The sequence below is a fragment of the Octopus sinensis genome, linkage group LG2 (genome assembly GCF_006345805.1).
Source record: "Octopus sinensis linkage group LG2, ASM634580v1, whole genome shotgun sequence".
In the NCBI taxonomy this organism is placed as follows: Eukaryota; Metazoa; Mollusca; class Cephalopoda; order Octopoda; family Octopodidae; genus Octopus; species Octopus sinensis.
Window position 1 is genome coordinate 43,934,802 of NC_042998.1, and position 24,126 is coordinate 43,958,927.

The window sequence follows — 24,126 nt, forward strand, 5'->3', positions numbered from 1 at the left end:
CAAAGGGAGAGTGAGATAGAGGGAAAGACAGAGAGAGAGAGAGAGCGGGAGCGCGGGAGAGGGGTAAAATGGATAAACTACGAGAGAAATTACAACTTCCAAAAACTCAATCCTGTCACGAAGTTGGGAGTTTAAATGATTTCGTCCGGGATTCTATGTACCTGGCTTGGCCCGTTGCGAGCATCGCGGCCGATGGACGTCGCAGTCCAAGGCGACTGCTACCCCGACAACAGGAAGCAATCGACGAGGAAGCGGAAGAAGACAGGTAAACCGGATGTAATATATTTCCCCCCAATTTTCCATATTTTTGACCTGTTTCCTCACTCACTTATTGTCGTTTTGTCAAATGTTTATTTCACCCTATAATTCACCCCTTTTTATCTACTCTCTTCCTCATATTCTTCTATGGTGATATTTTGATGTTTTGATAAACACTTCACGATTTAGCATGCCAGTCACACACGTGAGCACTCTTTCATGACCAACGCAAATTTAAATGCTTTTATATACATAAGCATTCGAGTATATGCATAATATATATACACATGCATTCACACGCACGCACACATATTTATATATTCTTTTGATGATCCTAGCTTTGGACAGCATCTTTCCTGTGGCATTCCCTCTCTGTGTTTACTTTATCATATTACCTCTATAACTTATTTCCGTGGGATAATTATTTTTCCAGGTCAGTTCGACAAATTTAAGCATTCAACGTAAAGGCAAACTCCAATACAATTAGTGTCACGCACACACACAAATACACACATCCACACGCGCACGCACACATATACACACACAAGCGCGCGTTCACTCGCATGCACACGCGCACACACGCACGACGAACCTTTTCAGAAGTTAACCCGGACTTATTGCAGGAGTCACTTGTTCAAAGTACCACGTAATGGAATGTACGCGGGACCACGTGACTACAAATGAAGCCTCTGAACCAGACGACTATACCAATAGAGACACATACGCACATACACCACGCATGCACACACGTACAAGCAGAGGTATAGCTCTTATACATAAACACACTGTATACATATACAAGCATACATACAAACATATGTACACACACATATTTACCTATTTATCTATCAATTTATCTATATATCACGTGGTTTAGTGGCTATTTGTTTCACGACCGTAAGGTCGTGGGTTCAACTCCTAGCAGTGCGATTTGTCCTCGAGTAAGATGCTTTATTACACATAGTTTCAGTCCACTCAGTTGCCAAAAAATGAGTTGTACCTGTAATTTAAAGAGAAGTACATCAAGGGTACGCGTATCTGTGGAGTGTTCAGGCAGTTGATCGCTAATTTCACAAGCAGGAGTTCCATTGATCGGATGAACCAGCGCACTCATCGTCGTAAGCTCATCGCCATATATATATATAGGTCTCGTATGAAGTGCAAATAGGTAAATGCTATTGTATACAAATGTATTGGACGGGGAAAACCTCTTGAGCAAGGAGCAACTTTTGCTGCGTTATTCATTTGCCTGCTGAGGGTACGATTCAAATTCTGCTACCAACAACATTATCTCTCTCATCGCATTGAAGCCAGTTAAAGTAGTGGATTGCTGGAACCCACATCTGACAGTATGGTTGGGTTGGTGGTTATCTTGACATGCTGGATATATCAACTACTTTAAACCTGCCAGAGACCATGTCTTTCCCGAACTGAACATATCCGACTTCTTCTAGAGAGAGAGAGAGTGGAGGGGTGGGAGCTTGAACGTGCGGGAAAAAGATAGGGGGAGGGCAGCTGGCAGAAACGTTAGCACACCGGGCGAAATGCGTAACCGTATTTCATCTGCCGTTACGTTCTGAGTTCAAATTCCACCGAGGTCGACTTTGCCTTTCATCCTTTCGGGGTCGATTAAATAAATACCAGTTACGCACTGGGGTCGATATAATCGACTTAATCTGTTGTCTGTCCTTGTTTGTCCCCTCTGTGTTTAGCCCCTTGTGGGTAGTAAAGAAATAGGTATTTCGTCTGCCGCTACGTTCAAATAAGGAAATAAGAAAGAGATAGGGGGAAGATAGAAGGAAAGAAGAGCCGATTTAAGAACTTGAGTTATACTTTGATTATCACCCCTGAAAGTATGATAGATAAAGATGAAGTCGGTGAAGGTCACAGAGAAATGGAACAAATGCTGCAAGGCATAATATCTGACACACAGTTTGACCACTCAGCCAACTGCCACCAAATAGGTTATAATAATTTTGATTTCAGATTTTGGCACAAGGATAGCAATTTAAGGGGAAGGTGTAAGTCGATTACATCGAGTCTAGTGTTTAACTGGTACTTATGTCAACGACGTCGAAAGGATGAAAAGCAACGTCGGCCTTGGCGGGATTTAAACTCAGTACGTAAAGACGGACAAAATGAGGCTAAGTATTTAACTCGGCGTGCTAAAGATTCTGCCAGCTCACCGCCTTTAAAGTTGACTCCAGCGGAATTTGAACTCAGCGCGCAGAAAGGTCTAAACGACAATAACTGTACCAAATCGCTGCCTTAGGTTACAGTAATATTCAGTGAAATACTGAATAAACTTGCGTTGCGCCAAAGAACAGGAAAACACTCTATATGGAGACGAGTTTTAGACATGGCATCGTTTTTACCTTGTATATGTGTATGGCTTTGGGCTATAATCAGAATTTTAATAAAAATATGATACTGTATTGGTCAGACTTTTTTCTTAAAAATATTACAGGTTAGTTTCACAATATCTTCGCAAAGCATGCATGCGTACACATTTGTTTCTTTTACTTTTTCTTCCTTCTCTCTCTCTCTCTCTCTCACTTTATATATATATATATTTATCTATATAAATATATACTTAGCTATCCATTTACGTTTCTTTTATTTGTTTTATTCTTTCTTCGGTGCTACCTTTGTGGTTCTGTTCAAGAAAGCATAGCTGTCTCGTGTCACGATAAAGGCCATCTGTTAAGAATATGTCTTCCAAGCAAAATTCATTGAAAAAGGCAAGCAATGACAAAACCACTCATTAGCTGCTTCTAGCAGCAGCTCCTTTATTATCAATAAATCACCACTTTGGAAATGTTTTGTAGTAAAGTTATATACCCCAAAATTTGCAATTCGTGAGACAGATGCACATATTGCGCATAACTTAGTGCATGACACGGTGCGTGACAGCCGAACTAAATTCTATGATCAATATATGCTCAGCTACAGAATTCCAGCTAAGTTATATAAGAAAATATATATTGTATTCAATAGTAGTAGTTGAGTCTGGTTGCACTTTCCTTCTTTCATTTCTTAATTTATGATATTGAACAAAAACTAATAAAAGCTAAAACGATATTCTAATTTCTCTTGTTTCTATGTTGACGCATCATGGCTCCAACTTGTTTATTTATCATTCTTCATCTCTTAACCTGAGGCCTCACCCCCACTTCTCGAAATTTCAATATGCCATTCTTCATATTGGATCTAGTGTAGTCATATAGTCATCTAGTATACAAATTCTATCCTTCACAAGGGTTTATTCTACACTTATTATTAGACTTGAAACAAACAGAACGAATTGATGTATGTGTATATATATATATATATATATATATTTGTGTGTGTGTGTGTGTGTGTGTATGCATATGTATATGTGTGAGTGTATGTGCGCGTGTGCGTGTGGATGGCTGGAAAGATGAAGGTAGTGTGACCGAAGTTTTGCTTCCTAAAACTTCAAACATTATATGTTTGTATTGCTTATTGCTTCTCAAGTTGCACACACATTTTCAGTAATCTCTCATTTGTCAGTCGTCTTCGTCACTTATGATCAATGACGTCCAACTAGACAGTCAATATATTTGTATTTCAGGGATAACAATTCCAATGTCATTAGCTGCTATTTCCGGTAAATCTAGCGACTATGTTTGTTGAGCCTTCCTAGGCGTTTGTCGCGCCAGTAAGACTCTCTAGCTCAACTCTCTTTCGTCTAATAATTAAAATTATTTTTCAACATTACACTTATTGTCTTTTACTGACTCCATTTTCTGTCTTATTCGAAAAGTTATTTTTTTATTTTCTAGTTTTAATCTTTCAGGAAATACTTTACGTATTCAGTGAGATATTTCCATTCATAAAATCTTTCTGGTCTCAGTTCCTCACTTACATATACTGTTCTATCTCAAAATATGATAACGGAATTCCAGCCTTAAACTCTATTTAGTCGTCAGCTAAGTGGTCAGTCATCGGAAGTGAATATACCTGATTGCATATATGTAATAAAACGAGTGAGAGAGATTAGGCTTTTTATTTGCATATCGTATTCATTAACAAATCATGTATATTAACAAACACTTAAACAATTCGTCATGGTTTGGTCTATAGTGATACAAAGGAAAAAAATTTTATAGACAATTATCATAGAATAGCCAGTGGAAACTGGCTGCGTGGTGTTCGATTCTAGATGTAAGTTGTGGAATAGATCGACAAAGAAATACAACCATTCTTTTGTACTTTTATGCTGCAAGTTTTCTATATTCTCAAGTCAAAGAACTACTCCAGATCTTCCCGCCCACAATGACTCAACACTGCATTTCATTTTTCTGCAACGAATAGTGACTCATCCGGGGAGTCGTTAGCTTCCAATCATACTCTTAATACATACACACCCTCCTCGTCACAACTATTGTTCCAGCAGTAATTATACTCCAACAATGTAATAACTTCAATGATCACACCAAGTGTATCATTCCAGCTTAGTCTACCTTTTAAAGAATTAATATGTAGGTGTACCTATCCAAAACAACACTAAAGGATATCAGTAATAAATCTGTTCTTGGCAATTATGCAGTAATTACTACCTGTACTGCGTTCAAGTGAGATTCACAATAGATTACTCTCCCAAATCTAGAGCGATGCTGCTACTGCGTATCCGGATATTCTAGATCGCATACCCTCAAAAGACTGCCAACAGGCTTTTACGCAGTCACTCACCAGCACACTCCTAACTTTTGATATGCGATGTTCTATCTCTTCTCTTTACCTTTTCTATCGCTACTATAACGGTACATACTCCTTAGATTTGTCCGGTAATTTCTCAGCGTCATTCAGCCGTTATTAACTTATTCGTCTCACCTGTTCTCGTCAGCTATGTTGTATTAAGCAACTCCCCCTCTTCATCAATGGCATAACCAATTTTTCAAGTCTTTTCTCCAGATTCTCTGGATTTGCTCCTCTGTCTAAAATTTTTCTTGCGTCTATTTATGTCGAAGAGAAACAATTACTGCGTTGATGTTACCGGTCACATTCACTCTATGAAACACATGAACATAACCTCTTCCCCAAAATGATCTATCAAAAAATAGTTTCAGCGCCTATTGCTCTTAACTCAAACAAAATAATTTAACCGAGTCCAAATTAAGAATAATTAGAGTAAGGACTTTTCCGGCAATTTCTAATTGACATTAATCATTTGAACTTTGCATAGTGTAGTATACTCACCGAATTCATTTTGATCCATATGCTGTTAAATCAAGAGATAAGTCATTACTTTCAGTTCGTTTTGTTCCCTTTGTAAAGAGCTTCTTAATTTAACTTTCCAGCTACATACATTCTTACAGCGATTATACTTTCGAGTTCACATCTGTCTCTTTCTCTACACTTGTTTATATATACAAGTATATCGGGAAGGTCACATAACCCTTACAATGAAAACTTAATCTCATTCTCTGCATAAGAGCATTTCACATTCCAAAGTAAACTCAGACCGTTATGTCAACTTTACTCGTGAACAACAACAACAATTATAATTATAATTATAATTATAATAATAATAATTATTATTATTATTAATAATAATAATAATAATAATCCTTTCTACTATAGGCACAAGGTCTGGAATATTGAGGGAGGGAGCTAGTTGATTACATAGACCCCAATAGTCAACAGGTACTTATTTTATCGACCCCGAAAGGATGAAATGCAAAGTCGACCTCGCTTGAATTTGAACTTAAAAAGTGAAAAAGAACGAAATGCCGCTAAGCTCTTTTCCCGGCTTGCTAACACTTCTGTCAGCTCACCGCCTTAATAAGAATGACGATGATGATGATGATAATGATGATGATGATGATGATGATAATGACAAGGACGACGACGACGACGTCGATGATAATGATGGGTCTTTGGGGACAGTATCAGAAGGCATCAAGAGGAATATAAAGGAAATGGGAATACAGTGCCCAGTATTGACACAGTCCTTGACACTGCCGGAACGATCAGGAAAGTATTAAATCGTTGAGAAGAACAGACAGCATGGTACCGTAGACTAGGTAGCAAGTTCGCTGCGCATGCAAGACTCTGGGAGTTCGAACAAATTCTGACTTAAAAGAAAAAGAAAATAATAATAATAATATAATAATAATAATAATAATAATAATAATAATAATAATAACAACAAAAACAATAATAATTATAATAATATTAATATATTTCTTTACTACCCACAAGGGGCTAAACATAGAGGGGACAAACAAGGACAGACAAAGGGATTAAGTCGATTACATCGACCCCCAGTGCGCAACTGGTACTTTATTTATCGACCCCAAAAGGATGAAAGGCAAAGTTGACCTCGGCGGAATGTAAACTCAGAACGTAACGACAGACAGAATACCACTAAGCATTTCGCCGGCGCGCTAACGTGTCTGCCAGTTCGAATAATGATAATAATGATAATAATAATAATAATAATAATAATAATAATAATAATAATGATAATAATAATAATTATTATTATTATTATTATTGTTGTCGTTGTTGTTGTTGTTGTTGTTGTTGTTATTATCATTATTATTATTATTATTATTATTATTATTATTATCATTATTATTATTATTCACACTGCACAAATGTTGCGGTCAATAATTTTAGAAGAAGACGTAACCTTAACTGCATTATAAATACGAGATCTCCACTTCAGAAGCAAGTAATCGAGAAACAAAAGAAAATTAGATAGATTAGAATATACTAAACCGACTCTTTGAGCTCTGTTCTTTCTTGTCCTTTATAGTAACCATACAACTGTTTCAGCAACCTGTCAACTGAAATGAACATCAAACTTCATAATAACCACTCTAATTACCAATTTCTCTCTAGAACTGCATTTTAAACTCGTTTACAAGACATTAACTTGCTAACACCTGTAATTGCAGCTCTATATCTGCTGAGATAATTTCATATGCTAATAACATTTCTTAGTTAAGATGGACTAGTAACTGTATTGAAAATATTAAATTGATATAAATTTAGTTTTAAGATATTAAAACTGGAATTTATAATGCGTCATTTGACTGCTGTTAGTAAAAAGTAACAGCACCAGACATATTATTATAAAGACTTTTAGTAAAAGCAGAAAGTCACAAATATTAGGGAGACTTAGCATTTCTTAGCTCCTCTTCTGCTCTACGGAGTGTCGGGTGAAGAGAGATATGCACCCGAAACAGACTCAAGCATCGTTACTAGCCTGCTCACAGACAAGGCTAATATCCACCAAGTCGTCTTTCACAATACTCAACAAGTTTTTGATCGGTTCGCGATATATTGCGCCAAGAAATTTTTCGAATGGTCCTATGGCAGTGTTCGTGGAAGAAACCAACTCTTCTCTTGATTCTGCTGATGTTTTTCCACGTCTTGCAGAGAAAGAACTCTGTCGGAAGAACAACTGATGAACAAAGGCGCAGTTTCATGCATTGGACGCCAGAAGAGTTGAGCCATGCAAGCTTCAGGTGCTGAAACACAGCTGTAGCTTTACCGAGTCATTTTTCTTGTCAGTTTTCTGTTAGCTATTGTTTGCAATGTCAGAAATCTAACTCTGGCTCCCCAGCTGAAACTGTTCTTTTCATGTTTCCACAGCAATCCTGTCTTTCCTCTTATCATTGGTCATTCGAAGCAACCATTGACCTGGTGTTGCTGAGAGTTGGTAATGTTGGTAATGTCTTATCTTACTGTATATTTGGTACTAAGGAATCCCAGGTGTTCCGTGGAATCAAGTTAGGCAGTACCCCCTTGTCTACCTTTGATGCCATATACTGGATTCGACCTGGACTTTCTTATGATGAAATCCACCACCTACAGAAAAGAGGCATTACACAACCTTGGTGCACCCAGTAACGATACCGAATATGCCTGTGTTTCAGTATTTGGTTCTGATGTTGCATTGTCTTCTATGACATTGTATCTTCCAAGATGGTATACACACACGAAACAGCACGACGATCGTCCATAGAGATTGTATGTGCACGATGTCAAAGGTCTTCATGAAGTTGATGAAGATGATCACAAGCAGTGAATACTGGAACTCGCAGTTCCTTTCGTACATGTTCATCAGGTGAGCAAGAGCACACTGAGCAGCATGGTTCTTCTGTGTGATATGAGTTGATAATATGACCCAACTCATTTTATCTGCTAACGAATATCTAAATATACTTGTTTCTCTAGCAACTGAATTATTGGAGTCAAGGTTTGTCAGCTTTGAGTTCCATCCCCGCCTAAGTTCCATCTTAAGTCGGATAACAGCATGGCCTTTCAAAATTAATGACACCCGAAGGCAAGGTATTCACAACCTGTTATAATTACTAAGGTTACTCCCCATCAATCTGAGTCCAAGGGAATCTATATTTCTACTTAGAAGCCCATTCCTAGAACTGTCATAAAAAAAACTAGCCGAAAATGGGGTTCGTGTAAAGCAGGTCCTTATTGCCAAGAGACTTTAAGGATCTGCTTTACACGTCATGATTGAAGCTCCTATGCACAACCTCGTTTGCGGGAGAATAAAAATCGATTGAAAAGTATATTTCTTAAATTACTTGTATATATTTTACCACCCTCGTTTCGAATAATACATGCGTTTGAGTTATCGTAGCTTGTATTAATGTTCTTGTTCGTGTGCTGTACTGTGGGGCATGTGTAAATGAATTAATTTTGCGGGTGATTAAGATAATGATTTGGGATGTATATGTGTATATTCTTTACTTCCATTTCTTTGACGGGAAGCTCGCACTGCTTTTTTCATATGAAGAGACTACTTTCAAAAGATTCTAAAAAATATAAAGGTATCTACCTATCTATAGACAAAATATGTTTTCTACCTTAAGGTAAAATGAGTGGAAAAGGAAATTTTACAAAGCTTCTCTTAACAAAATTAACAAACCATTGTTATTTTTTATGTGAAATAAATCCTTGTAAATTTCCAGTTCCTCCAGGGGTTGTGTAACATCTGCTGTTGGCAAACGACATCCATAACAACATTGATAACATCAACTATAGCATTAAGAACAACAACAATAGTAGCAGCAACATCAATAATAATAACAACAACAATAATAATCTTTCATTTACTAGCAACAGGTGCTTAAAGTGTTACAAAAAAATACATTCATGTTAAACAAAGGGATAACAAAAATGTTTTGGATGAGACGAAAAATTTATAAAAACACGAACGGAAGAGTAAAATATGGTGTGACATGTATAATTTGAACGAATTAAAAATTTATAAAACACAAACGTTACACAGAAATTAATCTAAAAATTATGATAAAGGATACAGTAATTAAAATAAAATTTTCATATAAAAATTAAAATTAATTGTGTTGATCATGGACTATCACATTCCCGACCACACTCCACCGTACTTCTTTCCTGTATTGTTCAAAGCAGGAAACTCCACACTGTTTCGTGAGGTCTTCTAATGTCATGTTTGAAAAGACCACGTTTGCTACATCGTTGAAATATAATACTTGAAAATCTATATGAAATTTGAACAAGTACTTTTTTCATACTCCTAAAAGTGGCTCTCCTATTGAATCCGTACTTCGTTTGAATATTCTTTGTGTATAGATGGTATAGAACACTTACAAGAGCTTTGTTTTTCTTGCTAATTTCATTTCATTCTGGGCAGGGGCTAATTCCAACACAGGTGATTTTCGTATTCGTTCATTTAATAAAGATATTTCTTCAGATGAGAGAATTTCGTCTTCACAGGATGTGTACTTCATATTGCATTTTCATAGCTTATTTTATTTCTTCCTTTGGATAGTTTCCGCACTTTTAGAAAGCGTTCCCCATCGGCTTCCGTCTGGGCCCGATCTTCATAAATGTTTGGAGTATATTGCTATGAGGAGGTACCACTTGTTCACTCTTGTTGTTGCTGTCGGTGATAATCTTCATCTTTACCGGTTGTGGTTGGAAGAAGGAAGTTTTGGTTCTCATGTTTCGTTATTAGTAATGAGAATAAAACAATTGCATTGATGTGTTGTTTTGGTTTAGTTTTTTATCACTTCCTGTAAGTTAGATTTTGGTTCTACGTGTTTAACAATTGGGTTATCTTCTTTTGTGGATGAGTCTTAAGCTTTTCATCCGAGTACACTCTACAAGAAATCGTTCTAGTATTGTTTTGTGATCTTTATGTGGTCATGAGGACTAGCACGACCATCGTTATCGATCAGCTATTTATAATGTGCCAGGAAGGTGACTAATTGCCTGGATCGACATCGTCAACGACCTCCCTGAATGTCACACTTGTATTTCTCCTTCTTAGAGAATTCCGAAAGCAGTTAATAGGAAGAAGTACTGCCTATAGTTTGGGTTAGGATCTTCGTTCCGACTTCTGTTTCAAGAATGGCAAATATGGTGTAATAAGCACTCATGCTTCCCTTGGAAGATATCTGATTTGAAATATCTGCCAGGGTTGTCTCTGTTTCACGTTTGCTTATTACGAAATAGTATGTTATATGTTTGGTTAGACAGAAATATGCTACTTCTCGCTTAATTTATTGACTTCAAAAGGATGAAAGGCAAAGTCGACTTCGGCGGAATTTGAACTCAGAATGTGAAGGCGGATGAAATAAGACTAAGCATTTCGCCCGGCGTGCTAATATATTTCGGAGGAGGTAGTGTTGTCTACATCGACTAGCACTTTACTGACTAGCTCTTTATTACATTGACATCAGATAATAAAAAGGCAACGGGAGATGTCCTCGACGGATTTTGGATTTAGGACGTAAAGAGCCGGAAAATACCGCGTAGCAATTGTCGGACGCTTCAACCGTTTTGTCAGTCTACATTAGCTCACATTTTCGTGAAATGTATAATCGATTGTATTGATTATGTTTCCCAGCTTTAGAAATAAAAGAAAGATAATCCTTTTCTGAATTACATCAATGTATATGGCCTTGAGCTTATCTCCTGCTTTGTGGCGTTAAGCGGATGAAGCAAATATCAACTTCTTGATAAAGCATTGGTCTACTGCCGGAGTCTTTTATCACTGAATAAATTTTATGTGGTACTGATAGCTCGAGTCGCTGCTCAAATCGACAATGCTAACCCAACTTGGAACAGTGCGTTATTATTAGATTGTAGTACCAATTTATAACTGAATAGGTGGTCTATTTGATAGATGTATGATGATTTTAGACATATGATAGGATACAGACTAACAATCTCTCCTTTTCTAGATGTCTTCTACATTACCCAGTCTACTCTTTACTCTTTTACTCTTTTACTTGTTTCAGTCATTTGACTGCGACCATGCTGGAGCACCGCCTTTAGTCGAGCAAATCGACCCCGGGACTTATACTTTGTAAGCCCAGTACTTATTTTATCGGTCTCTTTTGCCGAACCGCTAAGTGACGGGGACATAAACACACCGGCATCGGTTGTCAAGCAATGCTAGGGGGACAAACACAGACACACAAACACACACATACACACATATATATATATATATATATATATATATACATATATACGACAGGCTTCTTTCAGTTTCCGTCTACCAAATCCACTCACAAGGCATTGGTCGGCCCGGGGCTATAGCAGAAGACACTTGCCCAAGATGCCACGCAGTGGGACTGAACCTGGAACCATGTGGTTGGTTAGCAAGTTACTTACCACACAGCCACTCCTGCGCCTACTGTCAACACTTTCCTGTTGTGTTATATATTTTTTGCCACATTGGGTAGATAAAAGCAAAACAAAATGTCTTCGAGACTTCAGCCCATAATGTAAAGCATTGTAACGAAATACTGCAATAATATTTAGGTACAAGTGCAGTCCCATTACAAACACTCAGAACTGAGTTTGTCTTTCACCATTTTTGAGTTGATAAAATAAGTACCAGGTATATATTCAACAATTTTAGCGTTCCCTTTTGTTAGCATGATATCTCAAGAATTTCCATTCTTATTTCACAAAGAATTAGGCACATCACTGAAGATATGATGTATAAAAATATTCAAGATTAACGTATGATTTGTGTGAGAATGCTCTAGTATTTGTAGACCGTTGCATGACTATTTCCTGAAACGTGCCTAAGTATATACTTATAGATAACCAGTCAATGTCTTGACAGAAGCGATTATCTTTAATTCCGTTTGTACCAATTGGATGATGGACACAATTCATACATGTTGTAATCTGTTTATTTCAATCACAAAGTCAGCGTAATTCTTCAGTTATTCAAACTGAACTGCTTCTGCCCAACGTTAATGTTGTTACTGTTAGTTATAGTTATTATTGTTGTAATTTCTTCTTCTTCTTCTTCTTCTTCTTCTTCTTCTTCTTCTTCTTCCTCCTCCTCCTCCTCTTACCCCCCTCCTCCCCTCTTCTTCTTCTTCTTCTTCTTTTTCTTCTTCTTCTTTTTCTTCTTCTTCTTTTTCTTCTTCTTCTTCTTCTTCTTCTTCCTCCTCTTACCCCTCCTCCTCCCCCTCTTCTTCTTCTTTTTCTTCTTTTTCTTCTTTTTCTTCTTCTTCTTCTTCTTCTTCTTCTTTTTCTTCTTCTTCTTCTTCTTCTTCCTCCTCTTACCCCTCCTCCTCCCCTCTTCTTCTTCTTTTTCTTCTTTTCTTCTTCTTCTTCTTCTTCTTCGTCTTCTTCCTCCTCCTCCTCCTCCCCCTCTTCTTCTTCTTCTTCTTCTTCCTTCTCCTCCTCCTCCTCCCCCTCTTCTTCTTCTTCTTCTTCTTCTTCCTTCTCCTCCTCCTCCTCCTCCCCTCTTCTTCTTCTTCTTCTTCTTCCCCCTCCTCCCCCCCATCCCCCTCTTCTTTTTCTTCTTCTTCTTCTTCTTCTTCTTCTTCTTCTTCTTCTTCATTGTCATCATAAAATATCAGATTATTCATTTACAAAGACAGAAAAAGGGGGTGCGGGAGAGAAAGACGGAGAAAAAGAAAAATTGGAAAAAAGAAAACAAAGAAAATAAAGGGGGAAAAGGAGAGACAATTCACAGCGACAATGCTCTCCTCAATACGTGTGACGTACCAGTTAAGACAATCTTTTGCACTTCCTGCGTGGACGGTAAGCCAGAGATCATCCTCAAATAATTTTCAGTTTCTTTTTTGATCATTCCAAGTGAGAATTCCTAATTCTTTCGCTTTCAATCAGCAAAATCTTTATATTTTCTGAGCTTATCAAATTCTTTCGTCGAGATATTATGATCACAAGGTATACTCAAGTCAATTAATAAACATATTTTATTTTCTTGCTCTTTCGCAACAATATCTAGTTTATTAGCTTTGACGGTCCGATCTGAATGCACTGGTACGTTCCAAATAGTCGTTACATTTACACCCTCAGTTACAGCCTCAGGGTGGTGCCTCTACTATTTGTCAGCAGTTTTGATTTTATATAAGCCGACATATTATCCTGTGCAGATATTGGCCAAGATTGTCATGTTTTAATTTATACTCTACTAGTGTTAAAAAACCTTACACCCTGAGATTAGGTGGTCCACTGTTTCAATCTTATCGTTGCAGTATCGGCACTTTGGGTTTACTCCGTTTTTCCTCACATTGGCTTGGTAGTTCTGGATCAATAAGCTCTGATCTTGAGTAGCTAAAATAAAGCCTTTACTTTTTGCCTTTAGCGCTGAACTCCGTAGCCACTGATAGGTGTGCTTCTGGCTTACATCAGCTTTGTTGCCTCAGGCCACACATTTGATATGCAGAGGTTTTTGTTCCCAACTATCAGCCAAATGTTCAAAAGATTTTTGCTTTACCATTGATTTCACCTTCTTTGCAACAACAGTTGCCACACTTCCATCTTGCTCTTCAACCTGGGTATTATGCATAAACTCATTAGCAAACATTTTGTTCTCGTTCGTGAAAGAATGGAGCTTCTTATGTCTCTCGTGGGTTTTAACGAGTTTTAGCATCCAGTCGCATGATGTTTCAAGATATTTGGCCCGTCCAGTTATGGTGGTTTAGTATAAAATTTCAAATTGGGTCAAACCTCAACCTCCTTGGGCTTTGTGGAAGGTAAAGACGATCTGCGCCTTTGGGTTATGCATGTTATTGCAAGTTTTCAGCTTATGGATCTTTCTGTGAATGTTCCTTATGTCGCTCAAATTCCAGTCAAACACATTGAAACTATAACAAATGGAACTGCTAAGGAATTTATGTCTACCACCTTGTAATATGCATTTAACTCAGATTTTAGGACTGCTCGAACATTAGTATTATTATCATTATTATCGTTATTATTATTTCCCTTAATCTCAGGTTTTGTTGGAGCTCCTGGAGTCTTACATGCGTAGAGGGCTTTCTATCTGCAGCCCACGGTACCATGCTATCCATTCTTTGCGGCTATCTAATACTTTTCTATAAGGTCGTCAAGTATGAAATTTGTAGTAAGGTGTATGGTAAATTTTGACAGCTGCTCATTTTGCAACATTATTATATTTTGACAATCTTTATTTTTTATCAGAAAGCTGACGCATCTATTTCTTTATTCTAACACATTTTGCGTTTTATAAAGTATTTATAAATCGTTTTTTTGCTATTTTTCTTTAGAGATGGATAAGTCTGAAATTCGTACAGTTTTGAAATATGAGTTCTTTCTTGGAAATACAGCATCACAGACAGCTTAGACTATTAAGGGAGTATTTCATTCTAACATTATTACACAGCAGACAGTATTAAATTGGGGGTGCAAAATTTAGTTCTGATAACTCTGACCACACAAATGAGCAACGCGGTCGACCAGAAACAAAGGTGGATAATGACAAACTGAAAGCCACCGTCGAGTCAGATCCATCTCAAAGCGCCCTTGAATTATCGTTGTTGTTCAAGCAAGCAAACAATATTGACTCACCTAGTTCAAAACGGTAAAGTGAAAAGGTTGGATAAGTGGGTTCCACATGAACTCAATGAAAATCAGAAACAGCAACGTTTGGATGCCTGCATTATGCTACTTTCTCATCACAAAAATGAATCATTTTTGAGAAATGGATCCAATACAACAACCGTAAACTTTCAGCACATTGATTGGACAAAGGTGAGCCACCAAAACAGTCCAAAAATCAAAATTCATCAAAAGAAGCCGATGGTGTGTATTTGGTGATCTGGCCGAAGTGTGATCCATTATAATTTCATTAAACCTGGCTCAGCAATCAAGGCCGAAGTACACTGCAGCCAACTGGACCAAATGATGCAGAAACTTACAAAAAGCAGCCTAAATTAGTCAACAGATCCACTTCTATTTTATTGCAAGGCAACGCTACACTACAGATCGCAAAAATGACATTGGCAAAACTACAGGAGTTGGTGTTGGAAGTTCTCTATCATCTATCAAACTCACCAGAACTTGCCCCCCACAGACTGCCACCACTTCCAGTATTTTGGATAACTTTTAATAGGAGAGAAATTTAATTCTGACGATTAAAACAAGCCTTCCAAAATTTTATTGACTCTAGATTGCCAAGCTTTTACAGTTACGGACTGGATAAGCTACTGCTGAAATGGCAAAAGTGTATTGAAAATATAGTTGCATACTTTGATGAATAAAACTATTCCTTGTATTTATAAAACATTAGCAAACTTACTTTTCTTTTCTACAAATTTCATACTTGACGACCTAATAATTACTCTGATTATTATTATTATTATTGTTAATAAATATTGTTATTGTTATTGTTATTATTATTATTATTAATATTATGATTATTATTATTATTATTATTATTATTATTATTATTATTATTATTATTATTATTATTATTATTATTGTTATTATTATTAAGTAGTTTTAATTTTATAGCGTACTTTCACTTCACTACCGAGCGCAGCTCTGTGTGCTTTGAGTATGTGCTGTGATTTGTTGTGATGCTCTGATGGTTATTGTATGGAAAGTGTTCTGCGTAGGATGTGTGCAGTGCCTAGTAGTGCAATTTTCTTTATGTTATATGTGTTTGTAAGTCCTGGTGTTTTTGTTATGTATTTGTCTGAATATTTTTTTATCATGCCTAATGCACCTACTATGATAGAAATTGTTTCTGTTTTCAGATTCCACATTCTAGTTACCTCTATTTCCAGGTCTTTGTATTTTGAGAGTTTCTCCATTTCTTTTAGAGACACGTTGTCATCAGCCGGTATTGATACATCAATTAGAAAGCATTTTTTCCTTCATGGTCTCTGACAACTATATCTGGTCTGTTGGGCTTAATTTCTCTGTCTGTGTGTATCGGCATATCCCAGAGTATGGTTGCTTTCTCGTTTTCTGTGACCTTTTCTGGTGTGTGCCTATACCATCTTTTTTCTGTTGTTATTCCATAATGTTGGCATAGCTTCCAATGTATGTAGGTTCCAACTCTGTCATGTCTGTGAATATATTCCTTCTTAGCCAGGACTGGGCAGCTAGAGCTAATATGATTTATTGTTTCTTGTCCATCTCCACATATTCTGCAGTTACTTGTTATATTTCTTTTCATTACATGTTTTTGGTAATTACTGGTTGGGAATCTTTGGTCTTGTGCTGCAATTAAAAATCCCTCAGTTCTGCTTTGAGTCCTGAGCTTCTCAACCATTGCTGGGAATTTCTTTGTCTATTTCTTTTGCGTTTAGTTTAGTCCAGTATTACCATGAAGGGGCTTTTCTTGCCATCGTTTTATCATGGTTCGTTGCTGTTCTATTTTTAGTTTGGATTTCATGTTTTATAGCTTTTGTTGTTTCTCCATCTTCTTCTTCTTCTTCATGTTTATTAGGTGGTATGATTTCTTGTTTGTATTGTCAGCTTCCTTAAATACTGAGAACAGTTTTTTGTTTTGCTCGTGTTTTGCCGCTATCTGGATCAGTTTTCCTTCCTTCTGAAGTAGATATTTTTGCAGTCCTATGATGGTTATTTATAGTAGTTTTCCAGCTGTATAAGGCCTCTACCACCTTCTATACGTTGTATATATAGTCTTTCTATGTCAGATTTTGGGTGATGCATTCTAGATCCTGTCATTATTTTTCTTGTTTTCCTATCTATTTTGGTCAGTTCATTTCGTGTCCAGTTAAGGATATTGTAGCTGTAACTTATAACTGGGACAGCTAAAGTGTTGATACCTATTATCTTGTTTTTAGCATTGAGCTCTGTGTTTAGTATTGATCTAACTCGTCTATAATATTCTTTTTTTATTTTCTCTTTCATTTGTGTGTGTTGTGTCTTATCTAGTTCATGGATTCCTAAGTATTTGTAAGTTTGGCTTTGGTCTAATTCTTTTATTTCATTGGTTTTATCTAGTGTGATGTTGTTACTCTTAACTAGTTTTCCTCTTTTCATGAAAAAAAAACTAGTTAAGAGTAACAACACCGCACTAGATAAAACCAATGAAATAAAAGAATTAGACCAAAGCCAAACTTATTATTATTATTATTATTATTATTATTATTATCATTATTATTATTATTATTATTATTATTATTATTATTATTATTATTATTTTATGTTTGACTTTTGCTTTACAAGTTGGTTCCAAGTCTCACCCAGAGACCTCAAGAGACAACAAGTTGGAAGTTCATGTTGGTGTTATGCGTAGGGTGCCATATATTAGGTTTTGTACATAGTGTCATTCTAGAGATTGTTTAAGAAACCATAAGAAAATTATTTGTTTTTTTTAAACTTGAGATTACATAGAAATTATTTTGCGTAGGATATAGGCAGTTCCCACGAGCACTATCTTTTGAATTTCTGCCATTTTGGGGTTTCCTGGTATCTGAGCTAAGTAGCAATCAGTCCCTTTTGCTATCATCCCCAGGGCACCTATGACAACAGGTATTGTTTTAGTCTTCAGGTTCCACATTTATGCTAATTTCTATTTCAAGATCTTTATACTTATTATTATTATTATTATTATTATTAGTATTATTATTATTATTATTATTATTATTGAGTGAGAGTGCAGTGCATGCCATCAAAGTGACACTGGGGTAAGATATACGAAGCCCAGTATACCCATCATGACTACCCGTCTGATAAAGGTACACTAGGCACATGCGTCACAACCTTATGTGCGCAATATGGTGATCTCATATCAAGATAAACAGCACATGACCTTGCAGGTGGGGCCCAGTTAGAATTTTCTTCTGGTCGAGTAACCCATCCCGCTCAAAAGGTTCATGAATAAGGGTTGTTTAAGGATGTTGAACGAAACACCCATGTTTCCAGAGGTGAATTATTGAAACCCCAAACAATCCCTCTCAACACATGGCTATGATGCTCCCCTACTACTGCTCGTGATCAGAGATGCATATATTTTCAGTCACTGATTAAGGTCAAACAACTGACAAGCAAATCTGTGGTACTGAGCAGAATGTTTGCTGTAGCCCATCTTTCATACCAAGACTAAACAATGTACATGATAACACTTCCAATCAGTTAAGATCAGAAGCCAAGAGAGCCACTGCTTGGTACTGTATTAGGGCATTTATTATTATTATTATTATTATCATTATTATTATTATTATTATTATTATTATTATTATTATATTATTATTATTATTATTATTATTATTTTATTATTATTATATTATTATTATTATTTTATTATTATTATTATTATTATTATTATTTTATTATTATTATTATTAATATTATTATTATTATTATTATTATTATTATTATTATTATTATTATTCAGTAGTTTTAATTTTATAGCGTGCTTTCACTTCACTACCGAGCGCAGCTCTGTGTGCCTTGGGTATGTGCTGTGATTTGTTGTGATGCTCTGATGGTTATTGTATGGAAAGTGTTCTGCGTAGGATGTGTGCAGTGCCTAGTAGTGCAATTTTCTGTATGTTATATGTGTTTGTAAGTCCTGGTGTTTTTGTTATGTATTTGTCTGAATATTTTTTTATCATGCCTAATGCACCTACTATGATAGGATTTTATTTTTTATATTATCATAATCATTAGGCTCCCCTTCGTTGTTTACATTGTGTCTGTTGGGAATGTTGCGTTTGTCTTCGTGTTTTACAGTTTCAGTGTTTATATTATTGGGCATTGTTGTGTGGCTTCTATCTACATTTTCCTGGTGTATGTTTTCTTTTAGGTGTTCTATTTCTATTTCTGATATTTTTTTGTGTTGAGAATGTATCTTCGTACGTTAGCTAATTTATTAGGGTTCATTGCTGTATCCAAGTCTATATCTCTATTATTTTCCTTCCATATTTTATATGTATGTGTTGTTGTATTTTCATTTTTTGGGTAGAGCACTGCTGTGAAGTATGCGTGTAAGATAGAAATGTATTCCTCACGTGTCCATTTACGTCTTTTGGGTTTTATTTGTGGGACATGAGGTACAACGTCCGGCCCATTATTTTGACGGTCGTCATTTTCGTAGGGTATCGGTCCGTTTATTTCTGTTGTCACATTATTTCGCACGTGTAGTTTTTCGTACATTTTTTGTTGTAAGTTTAATGTACGTACCGCTCGATTGTTATTCTTGGGTTGAATAGTATCGGTGGCATTTAATTTCTTCGTAGTTCCTTTGTACATGGTGTTTGGGGTCGGAGATGATCGTGATGTTCCACGCATGTTTATATGTGTTGCGTTAGAGGTGGAGATGATATCGAGTCAAAATACATCATTTCGTTTCGAAAATAGTAATAAATTTCAATTAGTATTACTTATTCGGATACAGTCCAATTCTTTGTTAGTAAAACTTTGGCTCCATACGATGTCCTTGTTTTCGATGTTCGTGGATAGATTTCGAAGCTCTGAATTTTCCTTCTTACATCTTAAACGTCCCCCGGTGTTCTTCCTCTATTATTATTATTATTGTTATTATTATTATTATTATTATTATTATTATTATTATTATTATTATTATTATTATTATCGTTATGTGTATTCCCCCATATTACTCTTATGATAAGGTTATTGCTGTAAATATTCTGTTCTGATTTCAAGCTACAAGGAAGAAGCAATTTAATTTGTACAGGATGTCAATTCAATTCATTTACAGGATGACAATTCAATCGGTTAAAGTCTTTTCCTTCAGGTCTATTACTTCATAACAAAGCGTCAGCAAATCGTCATTTAACTCTTATCATTCTTTACTTCTTATCTTTCTTTATTTCTTATGTTCCTTTACTACTTATCTCTCTTTACCTCTTCCTTAGCTTTTATCATTCTTTTATCGTTGACTTGTTTCCGTAATTGTTCTACGGCCAGTGAAGGGTTTTAGTCGAATGAATCAATATCCAGTACGTATTCTATCGTCTCTTTTGTCGAACCGATGAGTTACGGGGTTGTAAGCAAACCAACCAGCACCGGTTGCCAAGTAGTGATGGGAGCAAACAGAAACATCAAGATGCACATACACTCACAAACACTCGCACATACACATATATAAATGCAGAATACCAAATCTACTTACAAGGCTTTGGTCGACTCGGGGCTATAATAGAAGAAATACAGTAGAAATGAACCCGGAACCAGGTACCTGGGGAACAAAATTAGTTACGCCTCACATTACAATAGATTTTATCATTGCATTCCCGAGGCAGGAAACACACATAAGATTATGTAGTGTTACATATCTTACATCTAAAAAATGGTCGGGGCTTGTACCACTGGAAAGTATTTTTTCGTAGATTTGATGGATTAGAGCTGACCGGCAAGTAAACAGTAGCAAATATATAATAAGAATATATTATATGAGAAATAATGAATCTGAGGGCAATGGTAGCTGCAGCAATTCTTTTATAGAATATTTAATAGGCTAGCTCAATAACTTTGAGTAAAGCATATAACGCTTCGCGTTCTTATACTTTGTCAGAGAGTGAGAGGGAGAGAGAGAAAGAGAAAGAGAGAGAGAAAATTTTGTTGTTACTCTGTTTATTAACCACAGAAGTTTGACATAAATGAATGATGTAGGGTGGTGTGGAGAGTTACGAAACGGCCGAAAGAAATGAGGTACAAAGAGATAAAAAGTCGGTGATACGAGCTCATCATGTGAAGATGAAGCTATGATTGGGCAAGGGAGGTAAAAAGAGTCAATTCTTTAAGCCAGACAGAAAAGGAAGTGGTATTCTGGTAGAGTAGGTACAAAAAATGTGAGAAAAGAGCAAGTACACATACCCCTTAAATATTCAAGTATTTAAATATTTAAACAAAATGTAATTATGCATATTAATTTTAACGAATCCGGATTAGAGTGAATAACAACCAATACAGACTGAAATGACACAAAGCACAACGTACTGTCTGCAGCACCGCGCCAAGTTTTACCAACTTACTTTGACATGCATACTCATACAAATACGCACGTGCCTCTGTGTGTGTGTGTGTGTGTGTGTGTGTGTCCCTTTGTGTAGACCATAAGGCACACATGATCTAAAAATATATCTTCTTTTCTTTTTACTCTTTTGAACATTGGATCTCGAAGCACACATAAAATTATAAATATTACCAAGGAAATATTTATATACTATTAAGAATAAAGTTTCTAAATTGGACAAGGAAATTTTACAGATTGCTTGGTCTAATGGTAGAATGCCCATCATCTTTACTGAAGATGTGGATTCGAGTCCAAAAAGAGTTTTGACCTTAATGCTGTTATTTCTAGCTTTGTGTCTGCTTCGAGATTCACTGTTAAAAAGTAAGAGTGAAAGTACAAATATGACCTCTACACGTGGATTCATTTTAACCGGGTGTAAAACATGAAGCGACAAAACAAAATTTACAAGCTATTATAATATTTTGGTGTTGCGACATAAGTTTGGTGTAGGAAACAAAAAGACTAAATTAAAAATCCGACATAGATATTAAATAAAACATGGGTATACTGCCTGATAATATATCCATTGGACAATATATTGCATTGGATCAATCATTTCATTAGGCTGGTCAAATAAGCTCATTATCTTCAAGACCGAAGAAAACGGCACTCGTTCAGATGGTATTAGATTCAAATTCAGCCGATTTGGAGAAAACGCATGGCAAGCGATGTAGTTAACCTATGTCTGTTAAGTATTGTGAAAAATCTTGTAAAGTGCTTTGAATAGGGAAAAACCCTTAGGGTTTTTTATTCTATGGACAGCTAGTTAGTAATAGAATAAAGTTACATTTTTCGGTTATCTTTATCGAGTTTATATTTTGCAATGTTTCTGTCAATCTAAGGCTTTAATAGACATAAAAATGTTCTAGGAGAAATTTCCACAAAAGTGTAACTCAGAGGTGTCTAACGTGAGATCACTTTGTTGGAAATCGAACCTCTTAATCGCAGAGCTGCGCCAGTTCCATATTCTCTTCGTTTGTTGTACAGTAGCATTATATCATTCAAAGTTAACATAACAAAGATAATAGTTTTCATATTACTTGTCTTTGTGTAATATCCTCTAGCTTATGTCAACGAAATTGCGATTCATTTCCTCATTGTTTCTATTAGAAATTATTTGATGTTATCTGTGATAAGTAAATTTCTACACAGGAAGGAAGCGCAATGTTGAAATCTGTTTTTGAAAAAGGTACTAAGCAAGTTGTCGTCGAGTTAGATTTTAAACAAACTATCCAGGATTTAAATTTTATATTTTATCAACTTGTAATAGAATCACAATCTATTATTCAGGTATTTTTAAGCATTTGTTGAAACAGCTTTAGCTTATTCGCATACTTACACTGTCTATAAAGATAATTTTCTCAAAAAATGTTTAGCAACCATTTATTCAGTTCTCTCTGCTATGTTATGATTGGAGCAAATAATCATTATTGTAAACATTCAAGTGAATAATAATTTTACTTTATTCCAATCGATTTGAGTTATAAATGAATTTAATAAACGCCGCTGTATAATGTTATCATTAAGCAATTTCTGAAGAATTTTACTGTGAATTTTCAGTATTCAGTAACTAGAAAACGAAAACTCTTAAAACAAACTATATATATATTTTATGCCGCTTCACAGGAAATTTATATACGACATTTATTTTGAAAAATAACTGCTGACATTGCACTCAACTATTTGTTAAGAAAGTATTATAGATTAAAAAAGACAGACAATTAAAATGGGGAAGTATTCGCAAAAAAGACAAAAAAAAAACAGTGACGCTTAAAGGCTGAAAGATGTTGTAATGTCATTAAAGGAAAGATTCGAAAATACGGCTGTGCGCTCATTTAAAGCTTCTTTCTTTTTTCGTATCTCTCTCTGAAATAGTGGTATAGAGTGATAGAAAGTAAGTGATTTCAAGACAACTGAGAAATAAGGGAGAATTAGCAAGGGAGATCGCTGGCGCCGGATTTTTTAATATTTTTGTAACTATCACCTATGGCAGTTTTTGTAAGTCGTAATTTGATTTCGGTCTTTTAGAATTCGTAGCATCAACATGTTAACAAATCTTCAAATTTTATTTTATAGTCTTCCACATACATGAATCTTATTTTTATTAACCAAAATCTGTCTCAAATCATACCATATTCTCCTATGCAAGTTTGCTTGTATGCATAACCTAACGTGACCTCTATATTGTAAGCACAACTGACAGAAATAACAGCCGATAAACCCCTTTGCTCCCACAAAAATATGTATGAGGACTACACTCACCACTGTAAGTTAACGAAACATTAATTAATTAACCAGATAATTACTAGATAGTAGGTAATCTTATGGTTCCTTTCAGCTACACCTCGGCACATATGTGCTATATCTATAACCTGGAAAAAAGCCTTCTGTCTGTGAGAAGGAAAGTTAGCTTTTTGTGACCGAGAAACTAAATTTGTATGGTGCTTACATTTCGCTAAATGACACTTGCCATAGATTGTTTTTAAAATTAATTACTTGATCATAATGTATAAAGCTACTTAAATAGATGACATACATTACTTTATAAATGCACAATATCATTTTAA

The 24,126-nt window shown here is 35.7% G+C and overlaps 1 protein-coding gene across 3 annotated transcripts in view; it reads left to right on the forward strand.

Moving 5' to 3' along the window:
- The first annotated feature begins 41 nt into the window (after positions 1–41).
- The window catches only part of LOC115228412 (GTPase-activating Rap/Ran-GAP domain-like protein 3), a 1,278,929-nt gene continuing 1,254,844 nt past the window's right edge, over positions 42–24,126 (forward strand). For all 3 annotated transcript variants that reach the window (XR_005003648.1, XM_036512798.1, XM_036512804.1), the window contains exon 1: positions 42–265. Coding sequence is in view for 2 of the 3 variants with exons in the window: in XM_036512798.1 (XP_036368691.1) it covers positions 69–265 (197 nt within the window). In the remaining variant the exon portion in view is untranslated. The remainder of the gene's footprint in view (positions 266–24,126) is intronic.